The sequence below is a fragment of the Ciona robusta genome, chromosome 8, assembly GCF_009617815.1.
Source record: "Ciona robusta chromosome 8, ASM961781v2".
NCBI classification, from domain to species: domain Eukaryota; kingdom Metazoa; phylum Chordata; class Ascidiacea; order Phlebobranchia; family Cionidae; genus Ciona; species Ciona robusta.
Genome location: NC_143242.1, coordinates 3747393 through 3774496, shown reverse-complemented (window position 1 = coordinate 3774496; position 27104 = coordinate 3747393). Strand labels below are relative to the sequence as shown.

At 35.7% G+C, this 27104-nt stretch overlaps 3 protein-coding genes across 8 annotated transcripts in view; 1 reads left to right on the top strand and 2 right to left on the bottom strand.

Annotated features, from left to right (window-relative positions):
• The window catches only part of LOC149732415 (plasma membrane calcium-transporting ATPase 2-like), a 37469-nt gene that overhangs the window by 7281 nt on the left and 3084 nt on the right, over positions 1–27104 (bottom strand). For 4 of the 5 annotated variants that reach the window (XM_089882426.1, XM_089882422.1, XM_089882424.1 and 1 more), the window contains exons 2-15: positions 9071–9359; positions 8821–9012; positions 7917–8183; positions 7180–7305; positions 6512–6616; positions 6095–6181; positions 4799–5014; positions 4436–4650; positions 3641–3728; positions 2874–3031; positions 2098–2232; positions 1357–1463; positions 796–1030; positions 161–340 (exon numbers count right to left, since the gene is read on the bottom strand). In XM_089882426.1, coding sequence (XP_089738552.1) covers positions 161–340; positions 796–1030; positions 1357–1463; positions 2098–2232; positions 2874–3031; positions 3641–3728; positions 4436–4650; positions 4799–5014; positions 6095–6181; positions 6512–6616; positions 7180–7305; positions 7917–8183; positions 8821–9012; positions 9071–9266 — 2307 coding nt within the window. In that variant the 5' untranslated portion in view covers positions 9267–9359. The remainder of the gene's footprint in view (positions 1–160; positions 341–795; positions 1031–1356; positions 1464–2097; positions 2233–2873; positions 3032–3640; positions 3729–4435; positions 4651–4798; positions 5015–6094; positions 6182–6511; positions 6617–7179; positions 7306–7916; positions 8184–8820; positions 9013–9070; positions 9360–27104) is intronic. The other variant, XM_089882425.1, reaches the window with a different exon arrangement.
• Positions 11599–27104, bottom strand: part of LOC149732411 (protein lin-37 homolog) — a 42761-nt gene continuing 27255 nt past the window's right edge. The window contains exon 8 of the mRNA XM_089882448.1: positions 11599–15382. Within this exon, the coding sequence (XP_089738574.1) occupies positions 15283–15382 (100 nt within the window). The 3' untranslated portion in view covers positions 11599–15282. The remainder of the gene's footprint in view (positions 15383–27104) is intronic.
• On the top strand, positions 16475–25401 carry LOC149732416 (uncharacterized). 2 transcript variants are annotated; one of them, XM_089882438.1, is made up of 16 exons: positions 16475–16625; positions 16717–16754; positions 17290–17310; positions 17476–17505; positions 18748–18844; positions 19405–19444; positions 19749–19881; positions 20060–20124; positions 20719–20851; positions 21094–21164; positions 21429–21561; positions 21721–21889; positions 22610–22729; positions 23670–23777; positions 24246–24548; positions 25181–25401. In XM_089882438.1, exons 1-16 carry the CDS (start codon positions 16580–16582, stop codon positions 25243–25245), a joined length of 1572 nt encoding a protein of 523 aa, XP_089738564.1. In that variant the 5' UTR covers positions 16475–16579; the 3' UTR covers positions 25246–25401. The 2 variants fall into 2 exon arrangements, with proteins under 2 accessions (XP_089738564.1, XP_089738565.1); XM_089882439.1 differs by lacking the exon at positions 24246–24548 and having other exon boundaries at positions 16478–16625.

Here is a 27104-nt window from a genome sequence, read left to right as displayed (position 1 = left end):
CAATGCACGAGATGTATAAAATAGAACACTGGTCGTACTTATAACCGGGCATAGGTGTATGTAAATAAGTTAAAGGCTTTCATCATTTCACATTTATAAAAATTAAGACACAGTTTAGTATAAAAAAATTATATAAACATTAACAGAAAACAAGTCATACCTCCCCCTTAGAGTTCCTAATGCGTCGGTTAAACTCTTTCCCGTCCATAACGAGAATATCATCTTGTGGGTTGATGATACCACATTTAGCAGCAATGGAACGCGCTGTGTTTACGTTGTCCCCTGTCACCATTCGAACTGTAATACCCGCACGCTGGCACTTGATAATGGCATCAGGAACCTATAAAGCAAATGGTTTGGATTGGTAATGCAGTGACAGTAGTGAATAGTGAATAGGAGGGCAGGTAATTGAAAATAGTATTCTTGCTGAATGCTGAGGTAAAATTATATATTTTCAGGTACTTCGAATGATTTTTTATCCTGATATTTTTTATTTAACTGTATTTTTTTTAAATTCAATATTTTTTCTTATTTTACATTATAATGAAAATAAACATAAAAAATTAAATTAGTTTTTTTTATTGCAGATGATTTTAAATATATAGAATTTTTGTTGGTGCTTTTCTTAAATAATTACATGATTTTGCATTATAACAAAAACAAACATTTAAAAAAATATTTATGCAGTTGATTTAAAAAATATTGTGGGACTTTCTCAGGCTGTTTTTATCGTTAATAATTACATATATTTTTTTATTTTGCATTATAGTAATATTAAAAAATGTTTTCAGTTACCTCAGGTCGAACTGGATCTTCAATCCCTGTAATCCCGATGCAGGTGAGGTTGGAGACGACAGTGTTCTCCTGATCCCAGTCCGGAGGAGAGTCCGCAGGAAAGTCCCGATATCCGAGAGCGATGGTACGAAGCCCGTTGCTTGCCATGCACTCAATAACATCCTTAACCATCTGGTTTCTATCGGCAACCGTGAAACGAATGACCTCACCGGTCCCATCCAGGATGGTCGTGCATCTGGAGATGAAAAAGAAGATTTATATAAAGGAAGAGGCTTTTTTTACAAAGAAAGAGGATTTTTATGAAGAAAGAAGATTTTGTACAAAAAGAGGACTTTTGTAAAGGGAGAGTTTTTTTTATAGAGAAAGAGAATTTTATGAAAAGGAAGGATTTAAATAAGAAGGTTTTTTTTAAAGAAAGAGTATTTTTATTAATAAAGAGAACTGTAAACGTGCCAATTCTAAAATAAATCTCCAGCCCTATTGTGTCACCCACTATGGGACCTTACCCATTTAGAACAGAAAAGATTTTTATTTTTTTTTTGCAAGAGGGACAACACTCACTTTTTAAGGACAATCTCCGATGCTCCTTTAGTGTAAAGACGGAAACTTCCATCTTCATTTTGAATCACAGTGCTCATGGATTTCCTTACTGAGTTAAAGGTGTACACCTGTGGAACAACATAGGCTAATTTGTGCAACACTCTAAAAATACAGACTACACGATTTTTAGCATTAATACAGTGACAGTAAACCTATGTAGTTGTAACTTGGCACCCTAATTTCTACTTTCAAATTTAAAATATCATGCTGTACATTCAGTGCCTCAGTGGTATCACATTCCCACATTTTGTTTTTCTCTTATGTTTACAGTAAACCTATGCAGTTGTAACATAAAAATGTGATTTCAAGGCCTTATAACAAACATACTTTATCCAGCAGTGCGTAAACGTAAATATAACACATAAACGCAAACACATATATCTTAACCAGTTCTACGGAATGTGAATTAAACAAATAACCAAAACCAGTTAATCAGTAACATTAAACCAGCAAAATACAACTGAAAAAAACACCCTATACTATTCATCACAAGCTGTAAGACTACATATGTTGGGTGTTAGGCAATAAGCCAACCCTGGCGAAAATCTGAAGACCAATGATGTGGCTCACTGTGGGACCTCAGTAATTTATACAGAACAAATGGGCAAAAGTATTGACATGTCGTATACTTAAATTTGTCATACCAAAATCACCTTTTTTAAAAGTGGCACTGTCAATTTCAATATTTTAAATGACATATACCTTGTAGAGTTTCTCTTCAGTGATGTCCTTTCTGATGCTCTCATAATCTCTTCCCAAATCCCCAACAAATCCTAGAAGCGAGCACTCAGTCTTGTTTCCGACTTGCATCGGCTGTCCTCCCTCTTTCTCAGGAGACTGTGGGAAAAAGGAAATAAATTTCAACTTTTTGGGAGTAAATAGTGTGGTATGCATTTAATTTGACTTTTGTGTTTTTTCAGCAAGTTTTGTGCCTTTATTAGGTTTTGGTTGGTTGTTTTTAAGGAAGTATCCTTGCATTTGGATAGAAGTCTGGACTTTATTATTATTTTGTTCTTGGAAACAATAACTCATGTTTCTCACAGATTATAATGAGTAAAAAATACAAAAGTCTACGACCACATTTTTGTATTTTTTCTCAAAATGACCACCTTTACACAAATGGAGTCACCCAATAATTTAAGCCTTTAAAAGATGACAATTCTCAATGTGTGGATTGCATATGACAATTATGTATGGTAATTAATACAATGTAATAAGGGCAGCCCTGCTTTAGTTACTCATTGTGTTTTTTCCTGGAAATTTATTCACATTCATCTATGCGTTATACTATAGTATTGATGTTATTGGTTTTAATCAGAACCTAATTTATTGGAACTGCTGTAGAATTCAGAGGCACTTGCATCTGTGCAATTTAATTACCAATATATTGATAGCATACCAGCTGTTTAATATAAATCAAATACTCTTAAATTATTTCATTTTTTTAAGAGTCCTGAAATCATACTAATTGCACTTACCAGAATTTTAGAAGTGTATGCACTGTTTACTGATATACCAGTGACCAGAGGTTGCAGGATGCTGCCTGGTATATCACTATGTTTGGGTAGGCCAGCTGTATAATGTTTGCCAGCCATGTAGCACTCTACTACTGTCATCCTGTTTGTTGTTAATGTGCCTTGAAAAGGAAAAGGTTTTCTATTGATGCTGTCAACTCTAATTTGCTTGTTTTTGTAATGCATATGCTGCCAGACTGGAACGGACGCAAGAATGTTGAATTTGAATATGTATATTATAAACACAAGAGAAGAACATAATGGGGGTATGTGGTACCACTGAGGCACTGAAAAAGTAGAAAATAGGGTGCCAAACCAAAACCTCTGTTAAAACTATAAGGTAATGGTTTATAGTTTTGTGAAGATCAGCTACATAAAGGTCCCTAAATAAAAACAGCTTTATACAAACTGTCTAAGGGGCATAAGATAAGCCATCATACACATGATGAAATTTAAATATTTAATAACTGTAACTATAAGCTATGAACAGATCATGATTAAAATAGGATTATATTTCTGTAAGGGCAAACAGCTAAAAAAATTGCTCACTGTCTTACGCCCGCAAAAAGACTTTTGTTACAGACAAAATTAGGCAAGTGAGTCATCTAGTCTATTCTTGACTTAACCGTCATCATGGCTTTAATATTTTATTAAAACGCATCGAACCTGAAATTTTAGTGACTTTAAACTTTATATTAAGATAAAGTAGGAACAATTGTGAGTTCACACACCTGTTTTGTCAGAGCAAATTGCGGTGGCGTTTCCCATTGTTTCACAAGCATCAAGATGTCGGACCAAGTTGTTATCTTTCATCATTTTCTGATTGAAAAATAAGGGAAAGGTCAGGGGTTGGGATTAATTAAACATGAGAATAATGTTGATAAATAATAAATATCGACAAGACCTGTGTGTGGGGCATTTAAATGCCACACTACGCCGAATGGCAGCCTCTGTTCATTTCCATGAGATGAATTATGCATTAATGAGAAAAAAATGACACCTGCATAACACTGGGAATAAAAATACCTCGATTACCTAATTTCGATATTACAGGCGGTCTTACAACACAGAAAGGTTGGACAAGGTTCGATTAATCTGAACCTGATCCAGTGCTCATAAAGTTGGACGGTTCTCGTTACGAAATACAAATAAGTGCTTCTTAAAAGGGGCACATCAATAAAAAATCAAAATTTGCATAAAAATTAGAGATGCTCAAATGTGATCTAAAGGTACCAGCAAAGCTTGAATAAACAAAACAGATTTTGAAAAATTCCATGCATTGTCGCATTGCCAATTTTTATTTATTCTAACAGATTTTATTCACTTAATTTTTTTTAAAGCATTTTTTTAATAACTTTAGGGGTAACATATATCACATTTAAACATTTCTACCTATATACAAAGTTTGATTTTTCAATGGAAGTCCCTTTATTTTAATAACAGACAAAATTTAACTCCAACAAATTTTATTTATAGCACTTTATTCATATTCATATTTAACCTTTTTTTGCTAAAACTTAACTTACAATAACTGAGAAAGCCAGGGAAATGGTCACAGCAAGAGGAAGACCTTCTGGTACAGCGACAACCAAGACAGTCACACCAATAATGAAGAACTTGACAAAATATTGGATGTAAACTGAAGTGCATTCGCTCCTCCATGTAAAACCATACGTTCCAAAGATCTCAGCACAGAATATGATAATCAGGATCAAGACAGTTAGAATTGAAACAAAGAAACCTAAAAAATGTAAAAAATGCTTTTATTCCACACTATATAAAAAATCACTTTCTATTCTATGTGGGTAAAGTCATGCAGCATGGCACCATAGGTCCTAAAATTTAGGCCAGAATTGGCAAACTACCCTAAAAAATTAAATAAACTTTACCTCCATAACCAATCTGTACAGCGAGTTTGGTAAGCTTAGCTTGAAGAACAGATTGCTCTTTCCTCCGTGATGTTTTCTTCTTCTTTATAGCTTCCTCTGCTCCTTCCTCTTCTTCCTCCGGTGTCTCACCTACTCGCTCCGTGAGCGGGATCATCTCTTGTCCTCCGTGATCGTGATTTATCTGACCATCAGCACGATTGTTGGCAGTTTCATCATCTGTAGGTTGACGTGTATGTTTTAAATGGTTGTTTTATAAAAAATATTTTCTGCAAATTAATTTCTTTCATGTTTTAGTTATATATATATATATGTTTTTCAGAACTTTTAGTTTTGTAACTTTTTTGCAATAAATTCATTTTATGTTTTAGATTTTTTTTGAGAAAAAACTGTAATTTGTAGGAATATGAAACGGCTTTAATGAAACATTTGAATATTACTGAAAATTTTTATACAATATTATAACCAACTGAAGTCGTTATCCAGACAGTAAAATTCCATAAAACTGTTAACAGCTGTTAAAATAAAAAAACTATTTTAGGATTTTTTACAAGAGAAAAGAAAATTTTGCTGTAGGGAGTTAAGACTGAATTGTGTAGCTTCCATTGTAGTTACAGAACTTACAGCTTGAGTGTTGATTCTAAATGGTAGTGACATTGATAAATATGAATAGGAAGTACAGTTGTGCAAACACAAGTTAATCAATGTAACTGTGATCAGAGTGTGATTTATACACAAACAATACAACATGCAGAACTCATATTTTCACTCTCTCTCATGCATTAGATTAAGCTGATATAAACATTGAAAAACTTACTTTAGTTACTTATATATGGAATAAATGTAAAAATATTTTCAATCTTTAAAAATAGTGGTGTACCGTACAGTGTTTTGTCGAAATTTCTCTTATCAGTCTGACAGACACTCTTATAAACATTTTGACTGAATTGTGTCGACAACATTTACACATTATGTCCTGAATTGTGCCCTTACACAGTAGCCCTACAGCTTATTTTTTATTATACACTCATATGGTTAGTTGTGGACCTTGTGATGTACTATGTCCAGTACAGTATTTGAAAGCAGGGTACACCAATAATAATGGCAACTCTGAACTGAAATATGTGCATAATCAAATGCATGTGTATAATGTGAAAGTGTTTGGACAATTAAAAAAACAAATCACAAAAAACATTCCCCATTTTCTTACTGACAAATAAATAGTAAGACACCGGTATAAAACATTGAACAGAAAACAAGACTGGGTTTTCAACAAGACAACCATGCATGCGTGGTCACCTCGCTTGCCCGAATTATTTGAGCCGTGTCCGTTACTTTTGGTGCCCGCTGATTTTTTAGCAGTTTTGCTTTTCTTTTTTTGCACGACTAATTGCAGCGTGAAAAAGTAGGGTTAGTAAGGGGAGACAAGCAATTGTACTGCTTGCTAAGCAAGTAGGCAGGAAATCAGCAAAATTGGATTCAGCTTATTATATGCCACAAGCTGTGCATGAAATGAGGTCCAGACAGCAAAAACCAATACTATATGACAAGCTATTGAAGTGGAAAAAAGATTCTTATTCTGTAGGAGCAAATTAAATAGCAATTGCTATAAATCTATAAAGTAATTAACTGAGTGCTACATGGGCCATGTGGTAAATTGAATAGGTTATTTGGCAATGAAAATATTATTAAGTGTTTAGGGAATTGTGTGCATACCTTCGCCTTCTGAAGCTCCCAGTAAAGAGAATATAATTCCGGTTTGTGAGTTGACACCTACTGCTGTTACCAGCATCCTACCACTACCTTCCATTACATGGGTACCTGTGAAAATAAATTTTGCGGATTTGTGTATAAGCGAAGCTAGTATCCTGTCTCATGTCAGGCTGCCAGTTCTGTGCAAACCGAATGAGTCAGAACAATAAAATGATATAAAATGCTTTTGGACCAAGTGCGTAGTGGCACAGCTTTACTATGCAGATTGGCCCAATGTGCCGCGCATCAAAATTTAATTAATCTACACAATCACTACAGTAGGGCTACGCAGAGTGTTAGGCATTATGTTTTAATGAATTATTGAACTGTTGGGCCCAATGCACTTATGCAGCAGAACTGTAGTACAAAAGGAAGGCTAAATCAAAGTTTTGCTTAAAGGGAAGCACAACTATATTGTTTGCTACTTGAAACTTGAAGCACCTGACTTTAAAACAGGTGCGTTTAAATGTCAAAGAGCTGGTAAATAATTAATTGGATTCACATGGGAAAAAAACCATTGATTCAATCAATCAATGAAAGCAATAATACTCCCTTTAGCATTTGGTTGTAGTCCAGACTTCCACTTTTATAAGATTAAAATACTGGATTCAAAATAAAACTTGATTGCTTACCTGCCAACATAAAGGGGTCAACCTCTAACCCTTTCTTTACATGATCAGATTCTCCAGTAAGTGAACTCTCGTCTACTTTCAAGTCGTTACTTTGAATTACAACTCCATCAGCAGGCAACAGGTCACCTGGAAAATGAGCTGAATTTAAGCAAAAGAATTGAGTAGTATTTTATATGTATGCAGAATAGCACTGCATGTCAATCAAAAATACATTAATATTAATATATGTGTGTGCAAATGTGAACTCTGTACTTGTGTGCTATAACAGGCTAAAATGATATAGGATTTCTTGTGATTCATGCTTGTAATATGACTTTAGATATATTAAACTACAGTTAGCTCTATCATATACCAACAATATGCTATAAATATGAATTACGTAACTACGCCCACAATTCAAAAGGTTAACATTGGCGACAGATAGACTGTTGATAAGGGTTACACACGTACGTTTCATAATTACAAACAAAACAATAGACATTGTTTTTCCTATAGTTAAACAGTAGACACAATACAGATTTAAAGATTTTAATGCATTCTACAATAAAATAAATCATTGTTTCTTGCAGTTTCTTGCAGAAACAATGATTTTCAGAAACCATAACTTTATATTTTTTTAGCCAAACTCTAAAAACTAATTTGTCTAATCCTACCTAAATGTTGGTACATTGCATACTTCTTAGCACAGTTCGCAAAAATAAAACTCTTTTCAAATAATAAAGGTAAGCCCAACCCACCATATTTGACTTGCGTAATGTCGCCAACCACAATATCAGCAACAGGGATTTCCAAAATCTGTTTGTTCCGGATAGTAGCAAACTTCTGCTCCTGCTCAATCTTATTCTGAAGACCTCGGAATTGTTTCTCTTTCGTGTAATCATTGATGGCAGTAACAAGGACCACAACAACCACAGAACCAAGGATTGCAGCGCTCTCTATCCAACCAGCAGCACCTTCTCCTGCTTCACCACCGGCAGCGTAGTTCTCGGGAAGACACGTGTTTTCTGTGATATATTAGCCATAGTAGTTTTTCTGTGATATATGAACGGTTCATGAACCATAGACAAGTATTTTTTTTCGGTGATATATGAAGTTAACAAGTTTTTTTTTTAATTTTTAACAAAATCTGGGGTGACATTGTTAAAATGCAGTTATACACATCTATAGTAAAAAATGTCATAAATTAATGTGGAAAATACTGCATAATTTGACCCTGATTGCTTATATAGACAGGGTAAAAGCTATATAATGTATATAAAATTGGGTTGCTAAAATATATTATGTCACACCTTTTTAAAATATTGACGTGACGTCCATAATGGTAACAATAATAACGTGGTGGATTAGTAACTAGGCTGAAAGTGATCTGACAACTCATGTACTGTTACAAACTTAACTTCTTTAGAAATTAATCCAATCTTCACATACAGAAATAACATAAGCACTTAATTCCTTTAAACTATCACTAGACCAAAGCATTCGGTAAAAATTAAAGTGATGACAATAGCAGCATTCATGAGAGCTCAATTCTTTACATATATATATATCATATATATACATTATACATATATATATATATATATGATATTTGACCATGTATATCCAATATCCATTACCATGTGTTTTAACATACATACATACCAGTTTGGCCAGGAGGTTTATAGAAGGATAGGCCTAGAGAGATAAGTGCAGCAACAATCAAAATAATGAGTGTAACATCTTGCACGGCTTCCCACACTAGCTCGAGAAAGGTTTTTGGCTTTTTTGGAGGTATTAGGTTTTTTCCAAAGATAGTTCTACGCCGCTCTAATTGCTCCGGACCCTCACTTAAACCTTCATGTAAAACCTTGAGTAAATCTTCAATATCGTTTACTGCTAACCACTGACTTACCATCAGTAGGTGAGGTCTTCAAGCGCTTGCATAATCCGTTAATGTCCTCGTAACTTTCCTTTATTTTTTGAATCCCCTCTGCGCCACGAAACTCCATAAGAGTCTTGAGTTCATTAAGAGAGCATTCATAGTCTTCGTTCGATTCCGTGTTGAGTAGCTGGGCATGGTTCTGCCCCCTTTCCACACCAGGTGCCATATTAAATAAGTCTGCTCAGACAAGCAGCAGTAACGCTAGAGCACTGGCTGTGAAATAGTGCAAATCTAAAAGGTTCAATTTGAATGACTTAACCTGGGCAATAAAGAAGTAAAACTAGTTAGGAATTATAAAGGGGAACAACAAATAACAACAGCACCAAATAGCTAAAACCTTAAAGGCACATACTTTAGATTTGCTATGTTGCTTGTTACTTATGCAATGTATTTACATAAACTTATATATTAGCAGCTTAGGTGACCAATAACACATTAGAATTCTGCGCACTGTCTCTGTCTGTTATAAAAGTTCTGTCTGGCACACGCTGCATTCGTTCGTTTTCTACTACTTCATTGACGTAAAAGCAGACAGCTTACTACGTTACCTATTTGTACCCAATTGCCTGCGTTTTAACGGCGTTTACCGTTTAGCGCGTCACCGTTTAATATTTCATACTGCACTTTGTCGCGCGTCAAAACTGGTCAGTTGAATGTAACTGGCGCGTGACAAGGAGCGCACGTGACTAGATATTATAGGCAACCGACGTTTGACGTATCGATGTGAGACCGCGGACAGGCAAGGTGAATAAATTTATGATTAGGTAAGGTTTTGGTTAGTGGTCCAATCAATATCGTATGGTCAGCGAATTTCGGCAGTGCGCTCGCCTGACCAGCCTTTAAAAATCGATGATAATTTGACAGCCTGCCGGCGATCGATTGCGGGAGTGGGCCCCGCGTTTTATTCGTGTCCCTGCGGAGTCCTGCCAAATGTCGCTGCAAATCCTCTTCCTTTTACCATGCCAATTTCGTAGCACAGTGGAGCTTGGGGAACCGCGGCGCAAATTAGTTAATGGTCGAAACGAAAGTTCTAGCGAGTTGCGACTGGATTTTATCAAGGTTATAAGCGATGCGATATATGCACGGTTAAACACTTGACCTAGAGTATTGCGTCGAGGAAAAATGTTTATCTCACGCTCCATGTAACATGAGTCCAGCTTTACATTCCAACCGGTGCGCTACATAGTTATGACACTGCGGTAAACTTTGGTATGCAAAAATACACAAGAATTGCTTGGTGAGGCAGCGAACCAATTTGGTTTATCTGCACGACGGTGGTAATTGACCAGCGGAAATCGATTGCGAGGGTAGGAAGGTTCATCTAAGGTTGGCCGATACGCGAAGGCAAATGAACCGAGCAGAAATAAATTAGTGAAGCGGAAATACAAAATGCTTCGTAACCGGCTTACATATCTTGCGTTTAGAGGGGTTCGAAAAATGTAAGCTGCTCAAGGAGTGTCACTGACCAGATGGCATTGGAATTTGAGACAGCTTTTCTTTGTTTAGGTTGGCTGTAAAACAATCAATCTCTACGATCACAAGACATTGTACATCGTGTCTCCTACACTGACGTACATTGGAAGCGAGCCCGAGCGCGGTGTAAGATAAGACGTTACTGATCAATGTTTGCGAGGGCGAACTGTTCTAATAATAAATCGTGGGCGTGCTATGCCACTGCTCTAGAAAAGCAAGCAAAGTCTTTACGAGGCGACCAAACAAAACCATTACATAATGAAAGTGTATTGCTATGGTAGTTCTGCGTAATTGGAAACGATGAAACAATACGGCGTGTCCTTTCGTTCTAGAGTTAAAGCTAAGTCTCAAGCTACCTGGAGCAGACACTACATACAATAAAACTGACCACAATGAAACTATAAATTGCTGCATCCATTCATAACACCGGCACAACTGTGTAAATACGATTGGCGCGACTGGTAGGGCAATGATATGTAAATATTAACAACGATATCGTAGCGCTCGGCTAAAGATTCAAAAGAAAGTCAAACATACCTTTAACACTGCGCGCGAATAACTAAACGAAGACGTGGTTTGGTTGGGCGAGTAATATTATAAATCAAATTAGACACGTCTCTGTCAGGCGGTTTCTTTGGCTACAGACCAGCTAGTAAACTAACCAGCAGTGGCAAGAGCAGTGCTGGATCAAATACAACGACGATGCTGAACTCTGTAACAACCTAGCAGCTGACTGGCAATGGAAGCTTCATACGTTCAACTCCCTTGGGCAACCAAAAGAAAATGAAGCGATCGATTCAAGAACAGCCGACCTGCGCACTCGGCCGCAGCAACCATGGTCAATCATAAATACAATGCGGCGATACGCGAACACTCCCTTTCATTAGGTGCAATGGAATTAATGGCCACTACAAAACCCTTAAATGCACTCACAGCCCAAACCGGTTCATGAGTTTGTATTGACGTGCCGAACGCCATGATCCAGTTCTTCCACTTCAATGGCATACGAGCTTAAGGAACACCTGTTTTATCAACAAAAAGATTACAGCATTGTATTTACGCAGTGTGATATAACGATTAACGCATAAAATACCGGCACGCGTGACGTTTAATTACAGAGCGATATGATTAAAGGTCAAAACAGTTCAATGGCATTCTTCACTGCAATTGCGCATCCCTTATGTTGCTTCTTTATTGCCACAGTTTAGCAATAACCCTCAGCTGGTGCCAAACTATTGATCCTGGCATTAGAACTGGTTATTACTTAACCAAATTTTACGGCAAATAATTGTGTCAGTGGGATTCAAATGTCAAAAGATTTGTTAACTGCTCTCACATCTGATCGTGTTTAAACAACCTCTAGGGAGTTGTGACGATACGGTTTTATAATTCCTTGAATGTTTTTTGTTTACTACCAAATAGGATGAGAAAATTACTGAAAAGGTGTCCCATCTTCCCCACTCTACTATATTATATATGATGTTATAGTCTATATATATTACAGAAGAACTTATAAAAACTAGACTAGGTGAGCTATGTAATAAACTAACAAAATTTGGTTGCCCAAATTCTTTTAAAAATTATTGCTTTTATATAACTTGTGGTTGCTTAACCTATAAAAATGGAACAGAATAAGCTTAAATGCTAAATATAGTAAGCCAAACAGAAAGGGGCCTAATAGGTCTATTCTATTTAAATATAGATAAGTCTGAATTCATATGTCAGGTTTATTGAATTTCTAAATAAACCGACAATTAAAATAAGTGACAAGAATATTTATAAGCAGGTTAAGGTGACAGGACCTTCAAATGGGTGACATTTAGCACAAAAATACACTATTTTCTGTGAAAATAAAGTTAAATATATCATTCCAATTTCCAGTATATAAAGAACACATTCTATTGTTAAAATAGGACAACCTTTTCCAATGCACGCAAATACGCAATGATCTATAAATGTATAGAATGTGTGGTAAAGTAGGACAGCTTATTGATTCAGTAAAAATAAATTGAAGGTTATATAATTGATTTAAATTTTCGGAAAATTACAATATAAACTTTTTATTGAAGAGTGGTCTTTTATAATTTGTAAATTTTAAACCGCTCAATATTTTCAATAAAAGATGCTCTTGAAAATGACTGATGCATTGTAAAGTATGAAATATTCATAAATAAATCTAATAAATAAGTTATCAAATATTTATTTGACGGATTTTAGAAAAATAATGGCAGTGGTATAGGAGAATACACCTATACCCTACCTAATGGCTGGATAGTTAATATATCTAAACTTATCGACAAACTAACTCTTTAGTATTGGGAGAAAAAACTTATGACAACAATTTTGCATAATATATTTTGCTTTGCATTGATATAGAAGAATTAATTTTCGTTGGTGGGGTAACTGCTCTTGTCCGCTGGGTAGGGTGGTTATGTTACGTTACTCACGACCTGCTAATTCACCACTGACTACAATGAATGAATGTAACTATCTTGGCCTACCTTGCGTGGCCGGAAAACGACAGGAGTTATAAACACAGGTGCTCAGACAACTTGTACCAGCTTCTGAGTTACATTGTACGTTACTTTGTGGGTGATTACATTGTACGTTACTTTGTGGGTGATTTTTCTGGATTTTTTTATGTTATGTATGGCTTATAATTTGGACAACCCGTTAGTGACCCCTGGGTTGGGGCAATTGCTGTTAAGTGTCTTGCCAAAGGACACATACGCCCACAATGGTAGCAGGCTAGCAGCGCCTAGGCTTGAATCCATTACCTCTGAGTTACAGGCAAACCCCCTAACCACTTTGCTACAGGGTCAAGGTAAAATAAAAACCAAGGACAGATTTAAAGCTGTTAGGTTGTTTTTAAGACGAAAACAAATGATAAGCTTTGCAAAGTTCCAAAGCTGAAACGCAAAAAATGTGTGGCTAAGAAAATTGCAATCAATCTGGTAATTTAATAGTTCTGGTCACCTGCAAACAGTTTAACCACAAATCACCATTGTTATTTAATTTTATACTAGCCGTGTGAGTATGACGATACAGTGACAGCAATTTTATAACGCTCGTAGCATGAAACAAAAATGGATAACTTTTTAAAGTTTTTATAAATAGCTTGGTCCAAAACACAACATTGTTGTATTTATTTAAAACCCCTTTTTGTTCCAAAATTCAAATAATGGAGATGATCAGAGTGCATCAAACTGCACTTTGCTGTGTGCGGACACACAATTGTGAAAATTGAAACATTTTCATTGCACAGTTTAGGTGAAACTGAGTATTTAATTAAACTTAAATGAAAAAACAAACATTAACCCAAGCTATGCTTGAAACAACAATAAGAAGTAAAGTAGACTATAGACATATTACTCAAAAATGATACCAAAACTGTACAAATTTTCAAAAATCAACAAAAATAAATATATCCTGAAACACTTGCTCGCAAATTTAAAACTATACACACATGTTAGGGGTTACCAATGACAATAACTTGAAGACTGAAACTTGGCTGACAGGCTGTGTCCACAAAAAAGGTTAACTGGACCAGATCTAAGCATTAATTGCAACAGAAAGTTAACAAAAAATTGACTTTTCCACTGACCTGGTAATTCGTGCACATTAAACCACATCTAAATAGTAAAAAAACTATGTCCTTTTACATTTTAAACCGCGCAGGTCTGAATACTAAAACTAAACATTACAGACACCACCGTGTGACCAAAATATTTCGCAAACACCCGCCCTTTATTTTTACAGCCCGATCTTACTAATAATATTCACTAATGTCATGAATTTGAACCAACTACAAAATTAAATGCACCAAACTTTTTACATTTTTAGTCTACCTACTAGTTATCTTGAAATATATTTGAAAATGGACGTTCTAATTTAGCTTGTTACGTCATAATAAATATACAAACAAAACCAATACAACTGCCCAGCAGTTTTTTTCCAACGAATAACAAATATTGTGCAGATTATATTGAATAATTTTAAGATAAACTCAGTAGTACGACTACCATGGGAGTCTGCAACTTACTTTAAATTTTCCATATATTTCAGCTGTTCACTACGATTTTTTTACCATGAATGAAGCAAAATGATCAAAATTCAGAAGAAAACGCGGGAAAATGGAAGTACTTTCTTCAAAAGAACCACTGCGCAGTTAGGAAAACGATTTTAAGTTAGTTACATAAATGGGACCACCCTCGATTTATATAATGTGAAAATTAGATTTCGAAAGACTGTAGTTCGGTCGAGTTTATATAGCCTATATACGAAATTATTTATTGTCTACATATCGTTACATATCTTGGTTCGACAAAAAATAAAATTCAAATGGGCAATTGGATATTAGTGGTTTATGTGTAAGCTACAGCAGATTAAAAAACGCCAAGACAACATAACATCACTTTTATTTATCTCTTCGAAAACGATAGAAAAGATCGTGGCATTTAAAAACGGAGACGTGAGAATCAACAGTAAAACAAGAGTTGTTACAGCACGCTATGAATAAAAAGTGTTTAAACAATTAAAAAGCGTGGCTGTGCTGGCCAATAAGCAGCTATTCTTTGCTTCATAACAATCCGGTTGCCATAAATGCGCTTAGGACTATTCTCAGACAGGTTTGTGCATAGAGCTGACAGTTTAAACGTTGAAAAACATTGCTGGGTTGGAGAAAAATGAAATCGTGACTAGAGGCATGCTCATGCAGCCAGGACTGTGTCAAGACGCCGGACGTTTAATGTGGCTTCTGTATCCCGCTGGTAAATAGCAGAATCCATTTTATGCTGTATGTCGCCATTTCTGTAATTGGACAGTAATTATACTTGTGCGTGCTCGCTAATGTATGCAGCGTAAGTGGGGCAAGATGGTCCATGCTTTATCGTCCTATTTAATACAGAAATATTTATAGTAGGGTGAGGGAAGATGGGACACCAACTTTTTAAGATTAACGTATGGGTAATTGTGAACGTATGGGTAATAACAATTGAAGATTAACGTATGGGTAATTGGTTAAACTTTAACTTCTTGTATATTTTGGGATAATGGGCCAACTCGTGCTCAAGTCTCCGGTATATAAGACGGGTCACTCTGTCAAACTTCGCACCCACTTAGAATAATTCATTGAACGAATAATTGTCTTTTGTTTTACTGACATATGATAGGGGTGTTCCGTATCATAAACCCTGGCCGTGCCAGCTTAGGAGTTATCACGATGTATTTTTAGGTGTTTATTTTTGTAGTTTTTATTTTCTAATGTTTGGCCGATTATTTAGGCAACCAATAACTGATCATTTGGTTGAGCAATTAATTGCGGTTAGGTGTCTAGCCAAAAGGCAGCACACAATGTTGGCAACAACTAGCCCAGAATTTACGAGCAGATGCAGTTTCTGTGCTATAAGAGCTTTGCTGCGGCGCCAACATTTGCACGTGGATATAATACTCGTCGAAGCCATCTTCGATATTAAAAATGAAATATTCCACACACGCCTCACACCTGAAAATACAAAGTGGGGTAAACCGGAGAACTTCATTAAAACGCAAACTCAATTAAGAGCTGTCACTGCCTCGCAGCCGAGGTGTACGTGCTTTAAGACATTAAAATTCCTATTTTTATCACGTTTACGGTAATAAATCATGGCAGGTTAGTTACTTAACCTTGTGGTAAACGTTCTTTAATCTTATGTAAAGCATGACACATCTTATCGTCCTCGTTTACCCTGCTACAACTAATATGCTGTCTTGGACCCGCCCAGTTGTAAAACATTGCAAGGCATTTGCACTGTGTAGGTAGACCGGTAACTACCCGGATCTCATAACCTCTTTAAACAATGAAGTAATCATCACGCCAGTAAACGAGACAGTGTAAATTCTGCATTGTCAGCTAAGAAGTGGCGCGAACCATGTGGGGTCTAATGGCATGTTATAAATACAGCCAACTGCAGCGGCAACTTCATTTACAAAGGAGTTGCTATTCAAGTCAAATCCTCGTCGAAGAAAATGCGATTTCAAGTCATTGTTTTTATCTGTCTGGCAGTTTGTGCAGGTACATAAGTATGTTGTACACTATGTATAAATATACCCAAACATATTTTTAAAAATTTGCTTAAAAAAAAGTAAAAAAAATATTATTTTAGGTCATGTGCTTTCTGTTACGAAGAACCCTGAAAAGCGGGTAAGTAATAAGAGTTGTTTAATTGTTTTAGTTAAAATATGTTGCATAATTTGTGTTTAACAGCAATCATGCACAAATATATATAAAATTGTTATTTACGGGTTGTAGTTTTTACAAATAAGATAAAAAAAAAGTTCAAAATGCAAAGTTTAAAGTATACAAATTCGAATATTTGGTTATTATGTGCCAAAGATGTCCCGTCTTCCCCCACCCTACTACATTCCTACATTTGAATAATTTTCAAAGAATTTTATTATTATTTTGTACCTATAACACAATCCAGTTATTTTTTTACGAAGTAACATCTCTTGTTACATTTAATTGATTGTGTTCATGTCATAAATTATAAACATAAATTATATATCGTACGGTAGGGTGAGGGGAGGCATTTTTCATTCTCATTTCTCGACCCGTTTTAGAGTATTTACGAATTACCCATACGTAAGTAAAGACGATATCCCATTTCACCCCACATTATTATAAACCGTATACGTCAAACTAATCGCATATGACTAAGCTACGAAACTTTTAACAGGTGATGGCGCTACGGGATGCTGTGAGTATTTTATCTGTTTCTAACAAAATGCAAAACAAATTCAATACAGACACGATTTATTTGTGCGATTTTATTCCGAAAATGTACATTTACCTACTCAAACGTTGTTTTTGAACTACGTAGACATTTATTGTAGTTTAAACATATTTCATTTTTTAATTTCAGCTCAACCAAATCATCGATGAAAACCAACAGGTAATTTAATGTAAAATCGATTGGAGTAAAACGTTTCATGTTTTCTTTCTCTTTTCTTGTCCTATTTGGTAGAAAACAAAGAATATTTATGGAATGATTTAACCGTAGACCTACCACTCTAAAAGAGCGTTGTTAACCGTTTAAAACACGATCAGGAAATTTGATATTTAGAAGCTACGGCATCCCGTCTTACCCCACAGTATTATAAAGAACCACAACGTTCAAACGATTATTTTTCAAAGCCGCGATCTTCGTAAACTAACATCATCACTTAACGATTTATTGCTTTAACAGAGTCGTGCAAACAACCTTAAATATAATGAGAGACTACTTGGAGTTTCTTGGTAACTATATACCAAGACAGCAAACAAAAGGCGTCCAATAAGGGTTTAAGATTTAATACCCCCATACACATACGCTTAAGATTTAATAACCCTTTCATATTGTACTTGATGGCTTAAGCAACGATGCAGTTGCTTTTTAGTGCCGCCCTTGCAACCACAACGAGCATAATAAATCTCCTCATTCAAGTAACGATTAGTGAGAAAACAAATTAAACTTTGAAGGCGTTTATAGCCCTTCACCGTAACTTAAACATATGGTAAAGCGCAGACGCAATTCGTACTTTATTGCGCATTGCCAGACCTCAACGTGCGTAATGAAGGTCGGCGTCTTGTTTGATATTCACAAAGCCTATATACGTACTATAAGACCAGCACAAACAGCTTTTCGCTCAATCCGATTAATTGTGCGTAAATATATTGCGCGGGAGAATTCGTGGGAGTATTACAGGGGCGTCTGACGTATTTACTGTCTAAACTAAAGGGTGTCATTCTACTTTACAAACCGTTGGTACAATATTGTGCTTTGACATAGTTTATTAAAATTTCGTTTCATTGCAATTACATGCACGCTTAAAAAACAGCGAACGTCAGATATATATATATATATATATATATGTGTATATGCATACACGCTCGTCTTTCTTAAAATACGGAATAGATAGTATACGCGGGGAAAGACGGGGACACCCTTATAGCACATATTATCAAAATATTTTAATCGTGTTTTGAACAATTAAAAACAGTCTATGAAAGTCGTAAATATGGTTTTATAAATTAATTCTTTGATCGTTCTTTGTTTACTACCAAATGGGATGAGTAAATAGAATGAAAGGGTTTCCCCCGCTCTACTATATATATATACACTTTACTGTACATTCGCATTTTCGTACTTTTTTAGAAACGGGATATTGGCTGTCCATTCCACGCTTGTACCGCTGAAATTATGGGTTGTCCTTTGGCGATCGAGAACGGATGTGTTATGTGCAAATGTGCCCGTAAGTTATAATTCTGTTTTTGTGTAGCCTAATATATACATTATGTTAGTGGTGATTTTTTTTAAATGTTAATTTGCTAAAACTAAAACTTATGATGTTTAAAAATCGACGCATTAAAACTTAGAACTACAACAAAAAAGTGTTATTGCGGTTTAGGCTTAAACTTTACAGCGATAATCGTATAAACGTACAATTTCGGTTGAGGTTTTGTCACAGGTAATTATTATACATTCGCGTGTATATTTGTAACACCAAATTCTGCAGACGTCATTTTTTTCGTGATTGTATTATTGCATATAGACGCGGATAAGGGCTTAACTGTAAAATAGTAGGGTGGGGGAAGATGAGACACCTTTTCAATCTATTTTCTCCTCCCAATTTGGTAGTAAACAAACATTTAACAATTTTTTATTAAACTTTATCTTCACGGCTCTCACGGATCGTCGTTAATTGTTTAAAACACGATCAGGATATTTGGCTATTATGTGTAAAATGAATGAATGTAACTTACTTTTAAAATGTGTCCCATCTTCCCCCACCCTACTAAATTATTTTAATAGAGCGACAAAGCGTCGAAGCACGAGCACCAAGCACAGACAAGTAAACCATACTTTTTATATTTATTTCTATTTACTAGAGTATATCTACAGCAATTATTAATTTGGGATTATTAAACCCTGTAAACTATAGATTTTGTTTGTTTTTTCTTTGAACTTTATTACTAAATATCAAGTTTACTTGAATTTTCGTATACGCCATAATACGTTATAGTTCAAAACTTAAAAAAAGTATAAAAAGGTTTAATTAAGTTGACTTTCCCATAGTAGCCGTACTGTTATAACACAAACATACAAAGTAGCCGCACATGTTAATAAACGGGTGAAGTCAAAATATGGTTCCGCAGAGGAACGTGCATGCTGATACCTGACGCGGGACCTTGTAAAGGTTATCATCAACGTTTCTACTTTGATCGAGCGTCTATGTCCTGCCAGAAGTTTATTTATGGTGGTTGCCATGGGAACGGCAACAATTTTGAGGTAAACGAATTTGATTCAGAAACAAAGAATCCATTTAATCTAATTTTGGCATTCGAGGAAACGCCCAAATTATAATCTTGAGGTATTTCTGTATTTTTGATGCAAATATGTCAACCATGTAGTAGAAGTTGGATTTAAGTACAAACACATTTCGTTAATCTTTATGTTTTCTATGTAGACTTTAGCCGGGTGTAATGCGGCTTGTGCACCAAAAGCTGCTACTTATGCCAGCACACAAAACAAGTAAGTAATGCAAAGAAAAAGAATGTCAATTCCATGTTTCTATTTAAAAGGGTGCTGCGTATACAAATAATTACTGTTATAGACTAACATTCGAAACTTTTAAGCGTTGCAAAGTGTTCCGAAAAATCCTTTAAATTAGCTTTTAATCCTTGAAACGTCGACGATTTGACACAGCGGTTAGCGAGCTGCTTGAAGCTGAGCAGATAATACGAGTTGAAGCTCCCGAATCCCGCCACGCGAGGAGAAATAAGTCAAAATAAGCCGACCACACCGCAAAAATAAACGGGATATACTTTGTGCTGTTTTTATTCGCCGTGGCCGTTTTTATCACAATATAAAACAGTATTATAACCATAACAAAAAACTAACTATATACTAGGGTGAGGGAAGATGGGACACCTTTGTATTCTATTTTCTCGTCCCATATGACAGTAACCGAAGAACAGTCAAAGAATTATAAAAACGTATCCTCACGACTCCCATAGACCGTTGTCGGTTGTTTAAAACAAAAGGTGTCCCATCTTCCCCCACCCTACTATATTTGTTAATTAAGGGTGCAAACTATTGTAATTGATAATTACAATTGATAATTAGGGGAGCGTGTATGTTGGTACCAGAAGCAGGTCCATGCATGGCGCTTCACGTCCGTTATTACTTTGATCGGGCGAGTATGCAGTGCCAGAAGTTTACATACGGAGGGTGCAGTGGTAATGAAAACAATTTTGAGGTAAGAGAGTTATGTGCTTAAACGAACTTTTAAATGTAGGCATTAAAGCGTCTAAATCGTCAGCCATACATAACAAAACGAGAAATAACCCCCCAAAATAGTTACCCGCTATATACAAAACATGCATGGAAACTCGTTAGAGGGCACAAGGCGTGTAAAACAACACCGTAGTCGCCCCACAGCGCGAGAATAAAACAAGAATTCATCACTTTTTATTTTAACTTATACATTTTCTCTCTTAGACCTACGAAGAATGTACCGAAGCATGCTCACCAAAATCAAGCGTGTCAATCAGGGCAGCACCACAGGATAAGTAAGAATACAGCTTTTTTTTTAAATTGTATATTGCCAAAAAAAATCCTACCTTTAAACACCCAATAAGGGTGTATGCACACTAAAGTCTATATTGGCGGTTATGTCATGTTCTTTTGTTTGTTGACCGATACAGTTTGATTGTTTTGTAGTAAACTTGTCTAGATATTTCGCAAGGCCAAATCTGATACGTGATAGCTTTCGCGAGAATTTTAAGAAATGTCGTGATCCAGTCTGACCGCATCAATGCCATGCTTTATCACAGAGGGGTGTGCATGCTTATCCCTGATGGTGGGCCATGCTTTGGCGCTCATGTTCGCTTTTACTTCGACCGTAGCTCAATGACATGTCAGAAGTTTCTGTACGGAGGTTGCCATGGTAACGGAAACAACTTTGAGGTAAATTTCCTGCTTGTAAAACTGCTAAATGAGCACGCATGTGTTTATATATAGTGGTTTAAAATCTGTGTTGGTACATCTGCACACATAGGCTGACGTTTAATTAGATGTTTATATAATCGGCTCCGCATCACAGTAATTTGTGTTCTATATCCACAGACCTTGGAAGAATGTTCCAGTCAATGTGGATTGAAATCTAGAATGGCAGAAAACGAACCGGTTCATCCCTGCCCGTTGCACGGGTGTACTGCTTATCGGTTAGAGTGCGGTCCTGGGGTGGGGCTTAAGACAAACGAACACGGGTGTACGCTGTGCGAGTGCGAGACGAGTAAGTTATGTTTGTATTGCAACACGGTTTAATCTGTCACGATCGTGAAAGCATCACGCAGCAGTCAATTTATTCACCTCGTTTCAACTTCGACTGTTTCACCGAAAAGGATTAAGGCTACGGAAGCATATACATGGTTATGATGACTAAAGCTTGATATAGATATTCTGACTGAAAACCCGACGTTAATTATTTGCAGCGGTTTGCACGTGCCCCCGCTGAACTTATTAAAAAGCCGGCCCGTGAAGGAATTTTCTCAATACAACACAGTGGTGTACTGTGTACTTTCGTGTATTTTCGTGTATACCCATTGCACCAAACCTAACCCACAAATCTCGGCAAGCTGGTTGAAAGCAGTTTTAGAATAAACTTTAAATCCCAACACAATTGTTAAGTTAATCAAAAAAATAACAGCATAGTATGTTAATTTATCAGTACGCATGGGGCAAAAGACAGCTTTACCGCTTATATAAAATATTTTTTAGTTTGGGTATATTGAATGGGCATATCGATTTTTTTTATCTATGCACCTTTTTATTAAAACTACATATAGTACTGTGGGGTAAGATGGGAAACTTTTAGCTCGTAATATCCAAACTCTTGATCGTGTTTAAAACAACTAACAACGGTATATATGGGGGTGGTAAGGATACGGTTTTATAATTCTTTAAATGTTCTCTGTTACTCAATTGACAAGCGAATACTGATGTTTTCACTCAGGTAACTCGGTAGAAGAACCAGCGATTCCGTGCCCCGCTCATGCTTGTACTGCTGAGAACATGGGATGTTCTGGTGAACTTGCAAAGAACGCGAACGGATGTGATTTATGCGAATGCGCAGGTAAATAAAGTTTAAACAAAATTAGATTTGTTTATTGCATATTTATTGCATAACAAACAAACTAAAGTTTCAAAAATACCACAAACAGCATTAAACTTTAATGACAAAAAGTACTAGGGCGGCTTGGAGCTTACATAACATAGTACTTTCATATGATTGATGTTATTATCACATAATATTCAATATTTCCCGCCATAATCACATGTTATAATTTTTGGGTTTTTATGATCACTGTGTTTAATCAACATCTATAGATTATTAAAATTTTAACTTCAAATGTACCTGGCTGTTAACTTGTAAACAATTAATTTACAGGGCGTTTTTAGGCACACCTCAGTATTTCAATATTAAGCCATCATGTAATCCTGTCCAAAACTTTTAATCAAAAGAGGATATCCTATATTTCATTTGAAACAAAGTAGTCTCGTGCCCACTCCGCCATTATTTTTAATGTAAAGTAGCGAAATACTTCAAACGTATAAACCAGGAAGTTGTTTTAACGTGCCTATAAGCCGCCGCTTCTCGAAAAAGGCAAGAAATCCGATAAAATAAAAAATAGGCTACTTAGGAAATTTTTGAGAAAAAAAATCCTAAGCATCAAAGCATTTAATTTAGGAGCATGATATCTACTTAATTAAAACATGTCATTAGGCGGCCGAATCGCAATTTTGCACTCAAAGGCGGAAGGTTGAAGTGAAAATATTTCCTTGGAATCTAAGTCATTGTGATAATAGATTTTTTTAATCAAGCGCTTACGTAAGCGGTATATCCATATACGTTTTAACATAGCCACAAAACGCACAAAGAAAAACACGAAAATCTCCTTTGAGTCGGAAAAAAACACGATTTTATTTTTTTAAATCAAAAAAATATTTATTGACACAATAAGAGAGAAAAACATGGACCATCTTGTACCGTAACATATTACATGCATTTAAAGAGTCGGCTCCAGTAGCATGCCCAATGCATTCTTGTGAAGCAGAGGCCATGGGTTGCGAGTACGGGCTTGCTAAAGATAAAAATGGATGCGACATGTGTCAGTGTGAAGGTAAGCATTTTTTTAAATTTAAGTTAAGCTTTTTAATTTAAGTTATTTTAATTAATAGCTTGATATGCTCCATAAAGAAGAATTAATAAGCAGCCGGGACAGGCCAACAAAGCCTTTTCATTGACCGCTAATTCCCCTGCAATAAACTAATGCGTGCTGGTGCAATGTTGCAACACCACACAGCGTAATCTTATCATTTACTGATCAACGCAAAACCTCCAGACAGCGACGCACGATGTTAATTCATAAATAACTCGCGTCGGCACTGGCACTGGCATGTGATTTTTAGATAACTGCAAAGTTAAAAAAAATATGTTTACCGTTGTCACGCGCGCTAACCGCCATTCGTTGCAACCCATATTTGCACAAAGCTTTAAGGCCTAATTAGAACGCCAAATTCTTCATTGCACGTTATAGCATCAAAATAAGCATCAGACACGTAAAAATCGAAGCGCTTGATAACTTCAGGGACTGAAGGAGACGAAAGCAATGAAGTAATGGTGGCTGAGCTTTCTCTATGCCAACAACAGCGGGTTAAGGCACTTGAGATACAGGGCCAAGTACAAGATGGCCCGTTTGTACCGAAATGCCTCGAAGACGGCAGTTATAAAAAAGTTCAATGTTACTACGACGAATGCTGGTGCGTTGACACACAGTCTGGTAAAGAACTTGAAGGAACGCGATCTCCAATTTCGAAACAGAAATCCATGACATGTGAAGTTAATCCAAGCCCTTCTGGCCCCGGAAAATCACCCGGTCCGGCTTCGAAAAGTAATTGAGACTATTTAATGCATTTGTAGTGCATTATAAACCATTTTATTGCATTTGTAGTACATTATAAACCGTTATCAGATAAGACGTATTATCTCATATTCGTGTTTGAAACGCGCTTTTAAAGTCGGCAGAATACGGTTGTAAAACCAATTTTGTAAAAATGGTTCGAAATAACATAATATAAATATCTGCGAGTGTATTTCTCCTTTTGGTAAGATAAATACTGTTAGCACATAATATTCCATATTTGCTAATCATGCTTTTAACAATTACCAATGATCTTTCAGAGTCGCGAGAATACCGATATATAATTAGGCATATCGTTGTTTAATATATCTAATGGGACGATATAGATGAATGAAAACAGAGACCCTTTCACTCTTAGCTGTAATATATTCTATTGTACTAACGGCGCTCGTTATGTAACGTATACTAAAAATAGTGTACACCGTGTGAGCCAGAACTGCTACGTATTGCCTAAACTCCAAAACAACATATCAGATAACATATATACAAAGATTAACCTTTAGGCAACGTGCATTATGATTACCGCAGTCATTACACATGCCATAAACAGCACCTATATACAATGTTTAATACGACTACATCTAATACAATGTGTCATACAGGATCTGATGTTGAAACGGCTCGAAAAAGGGTTGAGACAGCCCTGAACCAGGCTCTTCACAAATAAGAATACTGGATGAAGATAACACAATTATTGCTAGCTTTTAGAATGCATGAGCTTACTGCCAAATATATATATATATATCACTTATATAATTGAATTATGCTAGTGGTGATATTGTGCTCGTATTATAAATATGAATTAAACGAATAATTTAAAACATTTTCTTTTGTTTTTTCGGAACTTATTGGTATTGTAAAGTGGGGTAAGATGGGAAATCTTTAGCACATAACATCCAAATATCCCGATCGTGTTTTAAAAATGAACAACGGTATATAGTAGCCGCGGGGATACGGTTTTATAATTCTTTGAATGTTCTTTGTTTATAACCAAATAGAACGGGGAAATAAAATGAATAGGTGTCCCATCTTTCCCCCCCCTATACACCAGTTACCGCAGTAATAGGTACGCGAATTTGTAAATCCCACACTTAAAAAACAATTTCTTAAAAACAATTTCAAACGAAAATATGCTAAGTCACAGTGGGACGAAAATAAAGTTAAGCAAATAATACTTAATCAGCATGACTGGTGCTTTTATAAATAGGCATTGGTTTTTTATGTAATTTATATTTAAATTCAAGACTAAATTTATATGGGCACACAGTGTGTTTAAATTAAGGAATAATTAAAAAGCACAAGGAAACCGCTTGATGCAACGTGTTAAGGTTAAAGAAGTAAATTTGTCAGAAAATACCTCTCTTATGGACATTTTATGTCGTTCTGGCCTTGATTTAAATAATAATACACGCAACGTATATTGAACACTCGTCTCAATCGACATATTTTGATAAAGTTCAAATCTTTGCGCCCATTATAAGCGTAAATTGGGTCCGTATGGTATGAATATAGCAGGGTAGGGAAAGATGGGATACCTTTTTATTCTATTTTCTCGTCTCATTTGGTAGCGAACAAAGAATATTCTATGAATTATAAAATTGTATCCTTGCGACTTCTATTTAGACCGTTGTTAATTATTTAAAATACGATCAGGACGTTTGAATATTACGTGCTAAATGTGTCCCATTTCCCCCCCACTACTCTATTTAAATCTATTTTCAGAAGAATGACTGGAGTATTTCGGGAGCAAAAGATAATAAATCCAAGTGTAACTAAAAACTATATTTGTCCAGCGCTGTGCATGGTTAGTCCGCCTGCCTCTAGCCAGAGTTTCCGGATTTGAATTTTGATGTGACTACCCTTGTGGGTGCTTGTTATATGTGTGCACTAAAGCAAGACACTTAATTGCTTTAACCCATTTTTGGTCCATTACAAGTTTTCTAAACTGTCAGTCGTACATTAAAAATCGTGATCACCCCACAAAGTTATATACATGGGTATAGTAAGGTGGGGAAAAATGGGACACCTATCATTCTATTTTTTCGTCACATTTGATAATAAACAAAGAACACTGATTTCATTAAAAAACTGTTTCCTTACGACTATACCATAGACCGTTGTTAATTGATTTAAACACGATCTGGATATTTGGTCAACTATAAGGAACAAAAAAACGTTATTTTTTTATAAGTTTTTTTTATCCATGACAACACTAATATGTTTTTTTTGCAACGGACATGAACCTTTGTCAGGTTGACTATTACGAAGCAGTTTTTCAAAAAACTCGCATTCCAAAAAAAATAGACCTAAATAAAAATGCACCGTGTTAATTCGACTGCGTCTATTTGGCACAATATTGAAACGATAATAATGCAGTAAATAAACATAGACGCAAAAGCAACTTTTCCTAGACATACCGAGCATGCGGTATAATTGCGAAATAAAAAAGTCTGCCAACCATTATATGCCAATAGTATTTATAATTACGGATCAGCAATAAGATCAAATAGAATGTAAAACAAAGTG